Below are 18,854 nucleotides of genomic sequence, written 5' to 3' on the forward strand. Positions count from 1 at the left end.
ATCAGGTTGTCCCATGTGGGGTTCACAGTCTTATTCCCCATTTTACAGATGAGGTAAATGAGGCTCAGAGAAGTTAAGTGACTTGCCCAAGGTCACACAGCAGACATGTGGGGGAGTCGGCATTCGAACCCATGACCTCCGACTCCAAAGCCCGGGCTCTTTCCACTGAGCCACGCTGCTTCTGGGAGAGGTTGAGGTGCCCACCCCCTTGATAGTTGTGTACAGTTAGCACAGTGCTCTGCACACGGCAGGCGCTCAATAAGTAGGGTGGAATGAATGAATGAATTAATGAGGCAGCGGTCTGGCAGTAGCTTAACGTCAGGGCGCCCTTCATTCATTCATTCATTCATTCATTCAATCGCATTTATCAATCAATCAATCATATTTATCGAGCGCTTACTGTGTGCAGAGCACTGTACTAAGCGTTTGGGAAGGCCAAGTTGGCAACATCGAGAGACGGTCCCTACCCAACAACGAGGATGGCATGACTCCCCACAGCACATATGTATCTATCTGTATATATCTGTCATTTATTGCTTTATCTACTTGTATTAATGTCTGTTTCCCCCTCTAGACCGTGAGCTTGCTGTTGGGTAGGGACCGTCTCTATATGTTTCCAACTTGTACTTCCCAAGCGCTTAGTACAGTGCTTTGCACACAGTCAGCGCTCAATAAATACCTTCCCAGACTGAGCCCCTTCCTTCCTCTCCCCCCCGTCCCCCTCTCCATCCCCCCCATCTTACCTCCTTCCCTTCCCCACAGCACCTGTATAGATGGATATATGTTTGTACAGATTTATTACTCTGTTTATTTTACCTGTACATATCTATTCTATTTATTTTATTTTGTTAGTATGTTTGGTTTTGTTCTCTGTCTCCCCCTTTTAGACTGTGAGCCCGCTGTTGGGTAGGGACCGTCTCTAGATGTTGCCAACTTGTGCTTCCCAAGCGCTTAGAACAGTGCTCTGCACACAGTAAGCGCTCAATAAATACGATTGATGATGATGATAATAAATACGATAGAATGAATGAACAGCGGGCTCCCAGTCTAGAAGGGGGAGAATCCCACTGAATTCTCCCAATCCTCCTGAATTCTCCAACTCATCCCCCAGGGGAGAGAAGCAGCGTGGCTCAGTGGAAAGAGCCCGGGCTTCGGAGTCATTCATTCATTCAATCGTATTTATTGAGCGCTTACTGTGTGCAGAGCACTGTACTAAGCGCTTGGGAAGTCCAAGTTGGCAACATCTAGAGACGGTCCCTACCCAACAGCGGGCTCACAGGCTAGAAGGGGGAGAATCCCACTGAATTCTCCCAATCCTCCTGAATTCTCCTACTCATCCCCAAGGGGAGGGAAGCAGCGTGGCTAAGTGGAAAGAGCCCGGGCTTTGGAGTCATTCATTCATTCAATCGTATTTATTCATTCAATCGTATTTATTGAGCGCTTACTGTGTGCAGAGCACTGGACTAAGCGCTTAGGAAGCACAAGTTGGCAGCATATAGCGACAGTCCCTACCCAACATTCATTCATTCATTCAATCGTATTTATTGAGCGCTTACTGTGTGCAGAGCACTGGACTAAGCGCTTGGGAAGCACAAGTTGGCAGCATATAGAGACGGTCCCTACCCAACATTCATTCATTCATTCAATCGTATTTATTGAGCGCTTACTGTGTGCAGAGCACTGGGCTAAGCACTTGGGAAGTCCAAGTCGGCAACATATAGAGACGGTCCCTACCCAACAGTGGGCTCACAGTCTAGAAGGGGGAGACAGAGAACAAAACAAAACATATTAACAAAATAAAATAAATAGAATAAGTATGTACAAGTAAAATAAATAAATATATAGAGTAATAAATATGTACAAACATATATACATCTATACAGGTGCTGTGGGGAGGGGAAGGAGGTAAGGCGGGGGGGAAGGGGAGAGGAAGGAGGGTGCTCAGTCTGGGAAGGCCTCCTGGAGTCAGAGGTTGTGGGTTCTAATCCCGGCTCCGTCGCTTGTCAGCTGGGTGACTTTGGGCAAGTCACTTCCCTTCTCTGGGCCTCAGTGATCTCATCTGTAAAATGGGGATGAAGACTGTGAGCCCCACGGGGGACAACCTGATGACCTCGTATCTACCCCAGCACTTAGAACAGGGCTTGGCACAGAGTAAGCGCTTAACAAATACCATTATTATTATTATTCCTCAACCCAGGTGATGAGATTGTTAATGGGAGAGCATTTGGGGGTGGAAAAACACTATACAAAACCAATGATCTGAGAAGCAGCCTGGCTCAGTGGAAAGAGCCCGGGCTTTGGAGATAATATGTATATATGTACATATTTATAATTTTAATTCTATTTATTTTTATTAATGCTGTGTATATATCAAAAATTCTATTTATAATTACGCTACTGATGCCCGTTGTGGGCAGGGATTGTCTCTCTTTGTTGCTGAATTGTACTTTCCAAGCGCTTAGTACAGTGCTCTGCATGCAATAAGCGCTCGATAAATACACCTGACTGACCCCACCACCTAATAATAATAATAATATGCATATATGTACATATTTATCATTTTAATTCTATTTATATCTATTAATGCTGTGTATATATCAAGAATTCTATTTATAATGATGCTACGGATGCCCGTTGTGGGCAGGGATTGTCTCTCTTTGTTGCTGAATTGTACTTTGCAAGCGCTTAGTACAGTGCTCTGCACACAGTAAGCCCTCGATAAATCCAATTGACTGACTGACCCCACCACCTAATAATAATAATAATATGTGTATATGTACATATTTATAATTTTAATTCTATTTATTTCTATTCATGCTGTGTATATATCAATAATTCTATTTATAAGGATGCTACTGATGCCCGTTTACTTGTTTTGCTGTCGGTCTCCCCCCTTCTAGACTGTGAGCCCATTGTGGGCAGGGATTGTCTCTCTTTGTTGCTGAATTGTACTTTTCAAGCGCTTAGTACAGTGCTCTACACACAATAAGCCCTCGATAAATCCAACTGACTGACTGACCCCACCACCAAATAATAATAATAATATGTATATATGTACATATTTATCATTTTAATTCTATTTATTTTTATTAAGGCTGTGTATATATGAAGAATTCTGTTTATAATGATGCTACGGATGCCCATTGTGGGCAGGGATTGTCTGTCTTTGTTGCTGAATTGTACTTTCCAAGCGCTTAGTACAGTACTCTGCCCCCAGTAAGCCCTCAATAAATCCAACTGACTGACTGACCCCACCACCTAATAATAATAGTAATATGTATATATGGACATATTTATCATTTTAATTGTATTTATTTTTATTAATGTTGTGTATATATCAAGAATTCTATTTATAATGATGCCACTGATGCCCGCTGTGGGCAGGGATTGTCTCTCTTTGTTGCTGAATTGTACTTTCCAAGCGCTTAGTACAGTACTCTGCCCACAGTAAGCCCTCAATAAGTCCAACTGACTGACCCCACCACCTAATAATAATAATAATATGTACATACGCACATATTTATCATTTTAATTTTATTTATTTTTATTAATGCTGTGTATATATCAAGAATTCTATTTATAAGGATGCTACTGATACTTTATTTTTATTAATGCTGTGTATATATCAAGGATTCTATTTATAAGGATGCTACTGATGCCCATTTACTTGTTTTGCTGTCAGTCTCCCCCTTTCTAGACTGTGAGCCCATTGTGGGCAGGGATTGTCTCTCTTTGTTGCTGCATTGTACTTTCCAAGTGCTTAGTACAGTGCTCTGCCCACAGTAGGTGCTCAATAAATACAACTGACTGGCAGACCCCACCACCTAATAATAATAATAATAATATGTGTATGTGTACATGTTTATAATTTTAATTCTATTTGTTTTTATTAATGCTGTATATAGATCTATAATTCTATTTATAATGATGCTGCTGATGCCCGTTTACTCATTTTGCTGTCGGTCTCCCCCCTTCCAGACTGTGAGCCCGTTGTGGGCAGGGATTGTCTCCCTTTGTTGCTGAATTGTACTTTCCAAGTGCTTAGTACAGTGCTCTGCACACAGTAAGCCCTCAATAAATCCGACTGACTGACCCCACCACCTAATAATAATAATATGTATATATGTACATATTTATAATTTTAATTTTATTTATTTTTATTAATGCTGTGTATATATCAAGAATTCTTTTTATAATGATGCTACTGATGCCCGTTGTGGGCAGGGATTGTCTCTCTTTGTTGCTGAATTGTACTTTCCAAGTGCTTAGTACAGTGCTCTGCACACAATAAGTGCTCGATAAATACAGCTGACTGACCCCACCACCTAATAATAATAATTATAATAATATGTGTATATGTGCATGTTTATAATTTTAATTCTATTTGTTTTTATTAATGCTGTATATAGATCTATAATTCTATTTATAACGATGCTACTGATGCCCATTTACTTGTTTTACTGTCGGTCTCCCCCCTTCTAGACTGTGAGCCCGTTGTGGGCAGGGATTGTCTCTTTGTTGCTGAATTATATTTTCCAAGCGCAGCAGGCAAGCAGCACGGCGTCGTGGATAGAGCCCAGGCCTGGGAATCAGAAGGTCTTGAGTTCTAATCCTGACTCTGCTACTTGTCTGCTGGGTGACCTTGGACAAGTCACTTCACTTCTCTGGCCCTCAGTTCCCTCCTCTGGAAAATGGGGATGGAGACTGTGAGCCCCACGGGGGACAGGGATTCAACTCGATTTGCTTGTATCCCCCCAGGTGCATAGTACAGTGCCTGGCACATAGTAAGCGCTTCAGAAACACCGTCATTATTATTATTATGTGGCAGAGCCGGGGTTAGAACGGCTCTGATGAATTAATAAATTCATTAAATGAATGAATGACTGTGAGCCCACTTTTTAGACTGTGAGCCCGCTGGTGGGTAGGGACTGTCTCTATATGTTGCCAATTTGTACTTCCCAAGCGCTTAGTACAGTGCTCTGCACATAGTAAGCGCTCAATAAATACGATTGATGATGATGATGATGAATTAGAACCCATGACCTTGGGACTTTCAGGCCTGGGCCGTAGCCACCATTCGTTCAGTGGAAATCAATCAATCAGTCAATCAGTCAATCGTATTTATTGAGCGCTTACTGCGTGCAGAGCACTGTACTAAGTGCCTATTATATGGAAAGAGCCCGGGCTTTGGAGTCAGAGGTTATGGGTTCAAATCCCGGCTCCGCCACGTGTCATTCATTCATTCATTCAGTCGTATTTATTGAGCGCTTACTGTGTGCAGAGCACTGGACTAAGCGCTTGGGAAGTCCAAGTTGGCAACATATAATAATAATAATAATAATGATGATGGCATTTGTTAAGCGCTTACTATGTGCGAAGCGCTGTTCTATGCGCTGGGAAGGATACAAGGTGATCAGGTTGTCCCCCGTGGGGCTCCCAGTCTTCATCCCCATTTTACAGATGAGGGAACTGAGGCCCGGAGAAGTGAAGTGACTCGCCCAAGGTCACCCAGCTGACAGTTGGCGGAGCCGGGATTTGAACCCATGCCCTCTGATTCCCAAGCCCGGGCTCTTTCCACTGAGCCACGCTGCTTCTCTAACATCTAGAGACGGTCCCTACCCAACAGCGGGCTAACGGTCTAGAAGCTGTGTGACTTTGGGCAAGCCGCTTCACTTCTCTGGGCCTCAGTGACCTCATCTGGAAAATGGGGATGGAGACTGTGAGCCCCACGGGGGACAACCTGATGGCCTTGTCACCTCCCCAGTGCTTAGAACGGTGCTTGGCACATAGTAAGCGCGTAATAACTGCCATCATTACTATTAGGAGAAGCAGCATGGCTCAGTGGAAAGAGCCCGGGCTTTGGAGTCAGAGGTTAGGGGTTCAAATCCTGGCTCTGCCACTTGTCAGCTGTGTGACTCTGGGCAAGTCACTTCACTTCTCTGGGCCTCAGTTCCCTCATCTGTAAAATGGGGATTGACTGTGAGCCCCCCGTGGGACAACCTGATCGCACTGTAAACTCCCCAGCGCTTAGAACAGGGCTTTGCACATAGTAAGCGCTTAATAAATGCTATTATTATTATTATTATCATTCAGTGGTATTTAGCGAGCACTTACTGTGTGCAGAGCGCTGTACTAAGCGCTCGGAAAGGACGGTTCGGGAATGAATACGCCTGGGTGCTTCCCTCTCTTTCTCCGCAGCGGGAATACCGGGACCGGCTGAGCTTCGAGTCGTCCGAGGGCACATTTGCAGTGGAGCTGTGGGCATCGCTGCCCCGTCAGCAGCTGTGGTGCCCCGCCAGCGTGAAGTTGCCCCTCTGTGCCGTGGCGGAGAGCTCCGAGGCCTGTTTCCCCCTACGCAATGTGGGGTCGGTGTTGGGGTACTCAGCTAGTAGCCGTGGGGGCGGGCAGGCATTCATTCATTCAGTCGTACTGATTGAGCGCTTACTGTGTGCAGAGCACTGGACTAAGCGCTTGGAAAGTACACGTCGGCAACATATTCAGTCATATTTATTGAGCGCTTACTGTATGCAGAGCACTGGACTGAGCTCTTGGGAAGGACAAGTCGGCAACATATTCATTCAGCCATACTGATTGAGCACTTACTGTGTGCAGAGCACTGGACTAAGCGCTTGGAAAGTACACGTCAGCAACATATTCAGTCGTATTTATTGAGCGCTTACTGTGTGCAGAGCACTGGACTAAGCGCTTGGGAAGGACAAGTCGGCAACATATTCAGTCGTATTTATTGAGCGCTTACTGTGTGCAGAGCACTGGACTAAGAGCTTGGAAAGTACACGTCGGCAACATATTCAGTCATATTTATTGAGCGCTTACTGTGTGCAGAGCACTGGACTAAGAGCTTGGAAAGTACACGTCGGCAACATATTCAGTCGTATTTATTGAGCGCTTACTGTATGCAGAGCACTGGACTAAGCGCTTGGGAAGGACAAGTCATCATCATCATCATCATCAATCGTATTTATTGAGCGCTTACTGTGTGCAGAGCACTGGACTAAGCGCTTGGGAAGTACAAATTGGCAACATATAGAGACAGTCCCTACCCAACAGTGGGCTCACAGTCTAAAAGGGGGAGACAAGTCGGCAACATATTCATTCAATCATATTGATTGAGCACTTACTGTGTGCAGAGCACTGGACTAAGCGCTTGGAAAGTACACGTCGGCAACATATTCAGTCATATTTATTGAGCGCTTACTGTATGCAGAGCACTGGACTAAGCGCTTGGGAAGGACAAGTCGGCAACATATTCATTGTCGTATTGATTGAGCACTTACTGTGTGCAGAGCACTGGACTAAGCGCTTGGGAAGTACAAGTTGGCAACCTATTCTTTCAATCGTATTGATTGAGCGCTTACTGTGTGCAGAGCACTGGACTAAGCGCTTGGGAAGGACAAGTTGGCAACCTATTCATTCAATCATATTGATTGAGCGCTTACTGTGTGCAAAGCACTGGACTAAGCGCTTGGAAAGTACATGTCGGCAACATATTCAGTCGTATTTATTGAGTACTTACTGTATGCAGAGCACTGGACTAAGTGCTTGGAAAGTACGCGTCGGCAACATATTCAGTCATATTTATTGAGCGCTTACTGTGTGCAGAGCACTGGACTGAGTGCTTGGGAAGGACAAGTCGGCAACATATTCATTCAGCCGTATTGATTGAGCGCTTACTGTGTGCAGAGCACTGGACTAAGCGCTTGGGAAGTACAAGTCAGCAACATATTCATTCAATCGTATTTATTGAGCGCTTACTGTGTGCAGAGCACTGGACTAAGCGCTTGGGAAGTATGTCGGCAACATATTCATTGTCGTATTTATTGAGCACTTACTTTGTGTAGAGCACTGGACTAAGCGCTTGGGAAGGACAAGTCGGCAACATATTCATTCAGTCATATTTATTGAGAGCTTACTGTGTGCAGAGCACTGGACTAAGCGCTTGGGAAGTACAAGTCGGCAGCATATTCATTCAATCGTATTTATTGAGAGCTTACTGCAGAGCACTGGACTAAGCGCTTGGGAAGTACAGGTCGGCAGCATATTCATTCAATCGTATTTATTGAGCGCTTACTGTGTGCAGAGCACTGGACTAAGTGCTTGGGAAGGACAAGCTGGCAACATATTCATTCAATCGTATTGAGCGCTCACTATAAGCAGAGCACTGGACTAAGCGCTTGGGAAGTACAAGTCAGCATCATATTCATTCAGTCGTATTTATTGAGTGTTACTGTGTGCAGAGCACTGGACTAAACGCTTGGGAAGTACAAGTCGGCAACATATTCATTCAATCGTATTTGTTGAGCGCTTACTGTGTGCAGAGCACTGTATTAAGCGCTTACTATAGAAATGGTCCCTACCCAACAGCGGGCTCATTCATTCATTCATTCATTCAATCGTATTTATTGAGCGCTTACTGCGTGCAGAGCACTGGACTAAGCGCTTGGGAAGTACCAGTTGGCAACATCTAGAGACGGTCCCTACCCACCAGTGGGCTCACAGTCTAAAAGGGGGCGACGGAGAACAAAACCAAACATACTAACAAAATAAAGTAAATAGAATAGATATGTACAAGTAAAACGAATAAATAGAGTAATAAATATGTACAATATTGTTTATATATGTACAAAATATTGTTTCCCCTCCCCAGCGCTTAGAACAGTGCTTTGCACTGCACTGCACTGCAATAATTATATTATTATTATTATTATTTGCACATAGTAAGCGCTCACTAAATGCCATTATCATTATTAACATATAGAGACGGTCCCTACCCAACAACGGGCTCACGGTCTAGGTTATTCATTCATTCATTCAGTCGTATTTATTGAGCGCTTACTGTCCTTGTCCCCCCCATCTTACCTCCTTCCCTTCCCCACAGCACCTGTATATATGTATATATGCTTGTACATATTTATTACTCTATTTATTTATTTATTTGACTTGTACATATCTATCCTATTTATTTTATTTTGTTGGTATGTTTGGTTCTGTTCTCTGTCTCCCCCTTTTAGACTGTGAGCCCACTGTTGGGTAGGGACTGTCTCTAGATGTTGCCAATTTGTACTTCCCAAGCGCTTAGTACAGTGCTCTGCACATAGTAAGCGCTCAATAAATACGATTGATTGATTGATTGATCATTATCATTATTATTATTATTCTCTGGGCCTCAGTGACCTCATCTGTAAAATGGGGATGAAGACTGTGAGCCCCCCGTGGGACAACCCGATCACGTTGTAACCTCCCCAATGCTTAGAACAGTGCTTCGCACATAGTAAGTGCTTAATAAATGCCATCGTTATTATTATTATTATCCCGGCTCCGCCACTTGTTGGCTGGGTGACTTTGGGCAAGTCACTTCACTTCTCTGGGCCTTAGTTCCCTCATCTGGAAAATGGGAATTAAGACTGTGAGCCCCCCGTGGGACAACCTGATCACCTTGTATCCCCCCAGTGCTTAGAACAGTGCTTGGCACATAGTAAGCACTTAACAAATACCAGCATTATTATTATTAAGTGCTGAACATTAAGCACATTTATTAAGCACCTAACAAATACCATCATCATCATTATTAGAAATAATAATAATAATGATAATGATGGCATTTATTAAGCGCTTACTATGTGCCAAGCACTGTTCTAAGTGCTGGGGAGGTTACAAGGTGATCAGGTTGTCCCACGGGGGGCTCACCGTCTTAATCCCCATTTTCCAGATGAGGTCACGGAGGCCCAGAGAATAATAATAATAATGGCATTTGTTAAGCACTTACTATGTGCAAAGCACTGTTCTAAGCGCTGGGGGAAATACTATTAAATGAATACAAGGTGATCAGGTTGTCCCACGTGGGGCTCCCAGTCTTCATCCCCATTTTCCAGATGAGGGAACTGGGGCCCAGAGAAGTGAAGTGACTTACCCCAGGTCACCCAGCAGACATGTGGGGGAGGCGGGATTCGAACCAGAGAAGTGAAGTGACCTGTCCAAAGTCGCACAGCTGACAATTGGCAGAGCCGGGGTTTGAACCCATCTCTAGATGCTGCCAACTTGTGCTTCCCAAGCGCTTAGTCCAGTGCTCTGCACACAGTAAGCGCTCAATAAATACGATTGAATGAATGAATGTTGGGTAGGGACCATCTCTATATGTTGCCTACTTGCACTTCCCAAGCACTTAGTCCAGTGCTCTGCACACAGTAAGCGCTCAATAAATATGATTGATTGATTGAAATACGATTGAATGAATGAAGGAATGTTGGGTAGGGACCGTCTCTAGATATTGCCAACTTGGACTTCCCAAGCGCTTAGTACAGTGCTCTGCACACAGTAAGTGCTCAATAAATACGATTGAATGAATGTTGGGTAGGGACCGTCTCTATATATTGCCAACTTGTGCTTCCCAAGTGCTTAGCCCAGTGCTCTGCACACAGTAAGCGCTCAATAAATACGATTGAATGAATGAATGAATGTTGGGTAGGGCCCGTCTCTATATGCTGCCAACTTGTACTTCCCAAGCGCTTAGTCCAGTGCTCTGCACACAGTAAGCGCTCAATGAATACAATTGATTGATTGATTGATTGAATGAATGAATGTTGGGTAGGGACTGTCTCTATATGCTGCCAACTTGTGCTTCCCAAGCGCTTAGTCCAGTGCTCTGCACACAGTAAGCGCTCAATAAATACAATTGATTGATTAATTGAATGAACGAATGTTGGGTAGGGCCCGTCTCTAGATGCTGCCAACTTGTGCTTCCCAAGCGCTTAGCCCAGTGCTCCGCACACAGTAAGCGCTCAATAAATACGATTGATTGATTGATTGAATGAATGAATGTTGGGTAGGGACCATCTCTAGATGTTGCCAACTTGTGCTTCCCAAGCGCTTAGCCCAGTGCTCTGCACACAGTAAGCGCTCAATAGATACGATTGATTGATTGATTGAATGAATGAACGTTGGGTAGGGCCTGTCTCTAGATGCTGCCAAGTTGTGCTTCCCAAGCGCTTAGCCCAGTGCTCCGCGCCCAGTCAGCGCTCAATCCATACGATTAGATGAATGAATGGTTGGCACCGAATGAGCGCTTAATCCATCAACCAATCGTATTTATTGAGCGCTCACCGTGTGCCGAGCACTGGACTAAGCGCTCAGTGAGTCCCATAAAGACGGAGTGAAGCGGGATCCCTTCTCGGCGCGCCTGACTCGGCTCTCCTCCGCACCCCAGAGAGGCGCCCACCTCGTTCAGGTGGGAGGCGCCTCCCCCCTTCCAGATCCTGCCGGCCACGGGCCACCTGGAGCCCGGTGGCCAGTGCCAAGTCCAGGTGGTCTTCCAGCCGTCGGCCGCCCTCGCCTACTCCGCGCCGGCCTCCTGTTGGCTTGGGGAAGGGGCCCGCCGGCGCCAGGACATCCAGCTCCAGGCCATAGGTGAGGCATCGGTCAACAGACGCCCGGCGCCGGACTTCCCCTTCCCTTGACCTCTCCCCCTTCTAGCCTGTGAGCCCGCTGTCGGGTAGGGACCGTCTCTGTATGTTGCCAACTTGGACTTCCCAAGCGCTCAGTCCAGTGCTCTGCACACAGGAAGCGCTCAAGAAATACGATTGATTGATTGATATCTATTCTATTTATTTCATTTTGTTAATACGTTTGGTTTTGTTCTCTGTCTCCCCCTTCTAGCCTGTGAGCCCGCTGTCGGGTAGGGACCGCCTCCAGATGTTGCCAACTTGGACTTCCCAAGCGCTTAGTCCAGTGCTCTGCACACAGTAAACGCTCAATAAATACAATTGAATGAATGAATGAATGAATGTTGGTCTCATGAAGCTCTCTTCCTCCCTTCAAGGCCCTACTGAGAGCTCACCTCCTCCTGGAGGCCTTCCCAGACTGAGCCCCTTCCTTCCTCTCCCCCTCATCCCCCTCTCCATCCCCCCCATCTTACCTCCTTCCTTTCCCCACAGCACCTGTATAGATGTATAGATGTTTGTACAGATTTATTACTCTATTTATTTTACTTGTACATATCTATTCTATTTATTTTATTTTGTTAGTATGTTGGGTTTTGTTCTCTGTCTCCCCCTTTTAGACTGTGAGCCCACTGTTGGGTAGGGACTGTCTTTATATGTTGCCAACTTGGACTTCCCAAGCACTTAGTCCAGTGCTTTGCACACAGTAAGCGCTCAGTAAATACAATTGAATGAATGAATCTCCCTTCTAGACTATGAGCCCGCTGTTGGGTAGGGACCGTCTCTATATGTTGCCAACTTGTCCTTCCCAAGCGCTTAGTCCAGTGCTCTACATACAGTAAGCGCTTAATAAATACGATTGAATGAATGAGTGAATGAATGTTGGGTAGGGACCATCTCTCTATGTTACCAACTTGTACTTCCCAAGCGCTTAGTCCAGTGCTCTGCACACAATAAGCGCTCAATAAATACGATTGAATGAAAGAATCCCCCTTCTAGCCTGTGAGCCCACTGTTGGGTAGGGACCGTCTCTATATGTTGCCAACTTGGACTTCCCAAGCACTTAGTCCAGTGCTCTGCACACAGTAAGCGCTCAATAAATACGATGGAATGAATGAATGAATGAATGTTGGGTAGGGACCATCTCTCTATGTTGCCAACTTGGACTTTCCAAGCGCTTAGTACAGTGCTCTGCACACAGTAAGCACTCAGTAAATATGATTGATTGATTGATTGGTTGGTTGCTTGATTGACCCCCCTCCTCCCCAGAGATGCCAAGCCTCAAATAAGGCTCTCCCCCTCGCTGCCCCCCACGTAACCTAGACCGTGAGCCCCTTGTTGGGTGGGGAACATCTCTATATGTTGCCGACTTGGACTTCCCAAGCGCTTAGTCCATTCATTCATTCATTCATTCATTCATTCATTCAATCATATTGAGCGCTTACTGTGTGCAGAGCACTGGACTAAGCGCTTGGGAAGCACAAGTCGGCAACATCTAGAGACGGTCCCTACCCAACAGCGGGCTCACAGGCTAGAAGGGGGAGACGGACAACAAAACAAAACATATTAACAAAATAAAATTAAAAAAAATGTACAAATAAAATAAATAAATCGAGTAATAAATATGTACAAATATATATATTCATTCATTCATTCAGTCGTATTTATTGAGCGCTTACTGTGTGCAGAGCACTGGACTAAGCGCCTGGGAAGTCCAAGTTGGCAACATAGAGAGACGGTCCTTACCCGACAGCGGGCTCACAGTCTAGAAGGGGGAGACGGACAACAAAACAAAACATATTAACAAAATAAAATAAATAAAATTAATATGTACAGATAAAATGAATAAATCAATAGAGTAATAAATATGCACAAACATATATACATTCATTCATTCATTCAATCATATTTATTGAGCGCTTACTGTGTGCAGAGCACTGGACTAAGTGCTTGGGAAGTACAAGTCGGCAACACATAGAGACGGTCCCTACCCAACAGCGGGCTCACAGTCTAGAAGGGGGAGACACAGAACAAAACAAAACATATTAACAAAATAAAGTAAATAAAATAAATATGTACAAATAAAATAAATAAATCAATAGAGTAATAAATCTGTACAAACATATACATTCATTCATTCATTCAATCGTATTTATTGAGCGCTTACTGTGTGCAGAGCACTGGACTAAGCGCTTGGGAAGTACAAGTCGGCAACATCTAGAGACGGTCCCTACCCAACAGCGGGCTCACATCAGGTTGGACACCGTCCCTGCCCAACATGGGGCTCACGGTATTTACTGAGCGCTTACGGTGTGCAGAGCACTGTACTAAGTGCTTGGGAGAGGACAATATAACAATAAACAGACAGATTCTGTTATACCAGAGTTGCCAGACACCATCCCTGTCAATCAATCAATCAATCATATTTATTGAGCGCTTACTGTCTGCAGAGCACTGTACTAAGCACTTGGGAAGTACAAGTTGGCAACATGTAGTCCACAAAGTTGTCCACAAAGAACTTGCAGTCTAGAGGGGAAGAACAAGTATTTCATCTCCAGTGCTTTGCACGCAGTAAGCGCTCAATAAATACGATTGCATGCATGAATGAATAACCTAGACTGTGAGCCCGTTGTTGGGTAGGGACTGTCTCTCTATGTTGCCAACTTGGAGTTCCCAAGCGCTTAGTCCAGTGCTCTGCACACAGTAAGCGCTCAATCAATACGATTGAATGAGTGAATGAATGAATAACCTAGACTGTGAGCCCGTTGTTGGGTAGGGACCGTCTCTATATGTTAATAATAATGATAATGGCATTTAGTGAGCGCTTACTCTGTGCAAAGCACTGTTCTAAGCGCTGGGGAGGTTACAAGGTGATCAAGTTGTCCCGCGGGGGGCTCACAGCCTTAATCCCCATTTTATAGATAAGGTCACTGAGGCCCAGAGAAGTGAAGTGACTTGCCCCAAAGTCACACAGCTGCCAATTGGCAGAGGCGGGATTCAAACCCATGACCTCAGACTCCAAAGCCTGGGCTCTTTCCACTGAGCCACGCTGCTTCTCATTTCCAACCTGTACTTCCTGAGCACTTAGTCCAGTGCTCTGCACACAGTAAGTGCTCAATAAATACGATTGAATGAATGAATAACCTCTTCCCTCTCACTTGGCTACCGAGAGGCAGCATGGTGTAATAATGATGGTATTTGTTAAGCGCTTTTTAATGGCATTTATTAAGCCCTTACTATGTGCAAAGCACTGTTCTAAGCGCTGGGGAGGTTACAGGGTGATCAGGTTGTCCCATGGGGGGCTCACAGTCTTCATCCAAATTTTACAGATGAGGTAACTGTGGCACAGAGAATAATAATAATAATAATAATAATAATAATAATAATAATAATAATAATGGCATTTATTAAGCGCTTACTATGTGCAAAGCACCGTTCTAAGCACTGGGGAGGTTACAAGGTGATCAGGTTGTCCCACAGGGGGCTCACAGTCCTTATCCCCATTTTACAGATGAGGGAACTGAGGTACAGAGAATAATAATCATAATAATCAATCAATCAATCGTATTTATTGAGCGCTTACTATGTGCAGAGCACTGTACTAAGCGCTTAATGATGACATTTATTAAGCGCTTACTATGTGCAAAGCACTGGTCTAAGCGCTGGGGAGCTTTCAAGGTGATCAGGTTGTCCCATGGGGGGCTCACAGTCTTAATCCCAATTTTGCAGATGGGGTAACTGAGGCACAGAAAATAATAATAATAATAATAATGATGGCATTTATTAAGCACTTACTATGTGCAAAGCACTGTTCTAAACGCTGGGGAGGTTACAGGGTGATCAGGTTGTCCCACGGGAGGCTCACAGTCTTAATCCCAATTTTACAGATGAGGGAACTGAGGCACAGATAATAATAATAATAATAATAATAATAATGGCATTTATTAAGCGCTTACTATGTGCAAAGCACTGTTCTAAGCGCTGGGGAGGTTACAGGGTGATCAGGTTGTCCCACGGGAGGCTCACAGTCTTAATCCCAATTTTACAGATGAGGTAACTGAGGCACAGAGCATAATAATAATAATAATGGCATTTATTAAGCGCTTACAATGTGCAAAGCACTGTTCTAAGCATTGGGGAGGTTACAAGGTGATCAGGTTGTCCCATGGGGGGCTCACAGTCTTCATCCCCATTTTACAGGTGAGGTAACTGAGGCCCAGAGAAGTCAAGTGACTTGTCCAAAGTCACCCAGCTGACAATTGGCGGAGCTGGGATTTGAACCCATGACCTCTGACTCCAAAGCCCGGGCTCTTTCCTACTGAGCCACGCTGCTTCTCACTGTTCTAAGTGCTGGGGGGATACAAGGTGATCCGGTTCAGTGGGTAGAGCCCAGGTTTTGGAGTCAGAAGGTCGTGGGTTCTAATCCCACTCTGCCGCTTGTCTGTTGTGCGACCTTGGGCAAGCCACTTCACTTAATAATAATAATGATGGTATTTGTTAAGCGCTTACTATGCGCCAAGCACCGTTCTAAGCTCTGGGGGAGATACAGGAGTCATCAGGTTGTCCCACGAGGGGCTCACAGTCTTCATTCCCATTTTCCAGAAGAGGGAACTGAGGCACAGAGAAGTTAAGCGACTTGCCCAAAGTCACACAGCAGCCGAGTGGCAGTCAAGTCCCCGGCTCCGCTGCTAATCTGCTGTGTGACCTTGGGCAAGTCATTTCACTTGTCTGGGCCTCAGTTCTCTTATCTGTAAAATGGGCATTGAGACGGTGAGCCCCACATGGGACTAAGCGCTTAGTACAGTGCTCTGCACACAGTAAGCGCTCAATAAATGCGATTGATTGATTGACTGGGATTGTGTCCAATCTGATTTGCTTGTATTCACCGCAGCGCTTAGTTCAGTGCTTTGCACATAGTAAGCACTTAGCAAATATCATAATAATAATAATAATAATAATTATTATTATTATTACCTCCGATTGGCTCCTCAGGAGCGCCCCACTCCCGGGCCTGGGGGTCAAGAGGACCTGGGTTCTAATTCCGACTCTGCCGCTTGTCTGCTGGTTGGTCTTGGGCAAGTCAGTTCACTTCTCTGGACCTCAGCGACGTCATCTGGAAAATGGGGATTGAGACTGTGAGCCCCACGGAGGACAGGGACTGAATCAATCAATCAATCAATCAATCGTATTTATTGAGCACTTATTGTGTGCAGAGCACTGTACTAAGCGCTTGGGAAGTCCAAGTCGGCAACATCTAGAGACGGTCCCTACCCAACAGCGGGCTCACAGTCTAAAAGGGGGAGACAGAGAACAAAACCAAACATATTAACAAAATAAAATGAATAGATATGTACAAGTAAGATAAATAAATAGAGTAATAAATATGTACAAACATATATATATATATATATATATATATATATATATATATATGTTTGTACATATTTATATATATATATATATATATATATATGTATATATAGAGAAGCAGCTTGGCTCAGTGGGAAGAGCCTGGGCTTTGGAGTCAGAGTTCATGGGTTCAAACCCCGGCTCCGCCAATTGTCAGCTGTGTGACATTGGGCAAGTCACTTCACTTCTCTGTTTGTACTTCCAATTTGTACTTCCCAAGCGCTTAGTACAGTGCTCTGCACATAGTAAGCGCTCAATAAATACGATTGATTGATTGATTGATTCTCTGGACCTCAGTTCCCTCACCTGTAAAATGGGGATTAAGACTGTGAGCCCCCCATGGGACAACCTGATCACCTGGTAAACTCCCCAGCGCTTAGAACAGTGCTTTGCACGTAGTAAGCGCTTAATAAATGCCATTATTATTATTATTATTATATATACATATATATACATATACAATAAGTGCCATTATTATTATTATTATTATATACATATGTTTATATACATATATACAGGAGTCCAACCTGATTTGCCTGTATCCACTTAGTACAGTGCCTGGCCTCCTAGTAAGCGCTTAGCAAATAGCACAATTATTATTACTCTTCCCTCTCACTTTTTGTCCCGACCGGCTCATCAGGAGAGGCCACCCCAGATTGGCCCTCGCTCTGGGGCATTTCCACAGCCCTTTTGGGGTCCCGGTGGCGTCCTCTACACTGAAAACTCACTTTGGGCGGGGAATGTGGCTGTTTATTTTCCTATTCTCCCACATGTTTATTTATTTTACTTGTACATATCTATTCCATTTATTCTGTTTTGTTAGTATGTTTGGTTTTGTTCTCTGCCTCCCCCTTCTAGACTGTGATCCCACTGTCGGGTAGGGACCGTCTCTAGATGTTGCCGACTTGGACTTCCCAAGCGCTTAGTACCGTGCTCTGCACCCAGTAAGCGCTCAATAAATACGATTGATTGATTGACTTGGACTTCCCAAGCGCTTAGTCCAGTGCTCTGCACCCAGTAAGCGCTCAATAAATACAATTGATTGATTGATCGATGCTTAGTACAGTGCTCCGCACACAGTGAGGGCTCAATAAATCCCCATTTTGCAGGTGAGGTCGCTGAGTTCCCAGAGAAGTGACGTGACTTGTGTAAGGTCACACAGAAGACAAAGCGGCAGAGTCGGGATTATCACCCTATTTATTTGTACATATTTACTAGTCTATTTATTTTGTTAATGATGTGCGTAGAGCTTTAATTCTATTTGTTCTGACGATTTGGACGCCTGTCAATCAATCAATCAATCGTATTTATTGAGCGCTTACTGTGTGCAGAGCACTGGACTTTGTTTCCCTACTGAGAGCTCACCTCCTCCAGGAGGCCTTCCCAGACTGAGCCCCCTTTTTCCTCTCCTCCTCCCCATCCCCCCTCTGCCCTACCTCCTTCCCCTCCCCACATCACTTGTATATATGTTTGCACAGATTTATTACTCTATTTATTTTACTTGTTCATATTTATTAATCTATTTATTTTGTTAATGATGCGCATCTAGCTTTATTTCTGTTTGTTCTGACAATTTTGTCACCTGTTCACGTGTTTTGTTTTGTTGTCTGTCTCCCCCTTCTAGACCGTGAGCCCGTCGTGGGGTAGGGACCGTCTCTAGATGGTGCCAATTTGTACTTCCCAAGCGCTTAGTACAGTGCTCTGCACCCAGTAAGCACTCAATAAATACTATTGAATGAATGAATGAATGAATATGATTGTGGCATCCTCTAGACTGTATTCATTCATTCCATTGTATTTATTTGAGTGCTTCCTTTTTTTTAATGGCATTTATTAAGCGCTTACTGTGTGCAGAACACTGAACTAAGCACTTGGGAGAGTCCAGCACAACACTAAGCAGGCACGTTCCCTGCCCACGAGCTCACAGTCCACAGTGGGAGACATAAATAGAAATAAATAAATAAGGGGGAGGGACATAAGTGGTGTGGGGCA

The 18,854-nt window shown here is 44.5% G+C and overlaps 1 protein-coding gene across 1 annotated transcript in view; it reads left to right on the forward strand.

Moving 5' to 3' along the window:
* Positions 1-18,854, forward strand: part of LOC119923409 (cilia- and flagella-associated protein 65-like) — a gene marked incomplete at its 3' end in the record, with an annotated part of 198,524 nt that overhangs the window by 22,659 nt on the left and 157,011 nt on the right. The window contains exons 5-6 of the mRNA XM_038742808.1: positions 6,199-6,365; positions 11,222-11,421. Of these exons, the coding sequence (XP_038598736.1) occupies positions 6,199-6,365; positions 11,222-11,421 (367 nt within the window). The remainder of the gene's footprint in view (positions 1-6,198; positions 6,366-11,221; positions 11,422-18,854) is intronic.

The sequence above is a fragment of the Tachyglossus aculeatus genome, unplaced genomic scaffold (genome assembly GCF_015852505.1).
Source record: "Tachyglossus aculeatus isolate mTacAcu1 unplaced genomic scaffold, mTacAcu1.pri scaffold_194_arrow_ctg1, whole genome shotgun sequence".
NCBI classification, from domain to species: Eukaryota; Metazoa; Chordata; class Mammalia; order Monotremata; family Tachyglossidae; genus Tachyglossus; species Tachyglossus aculeatus.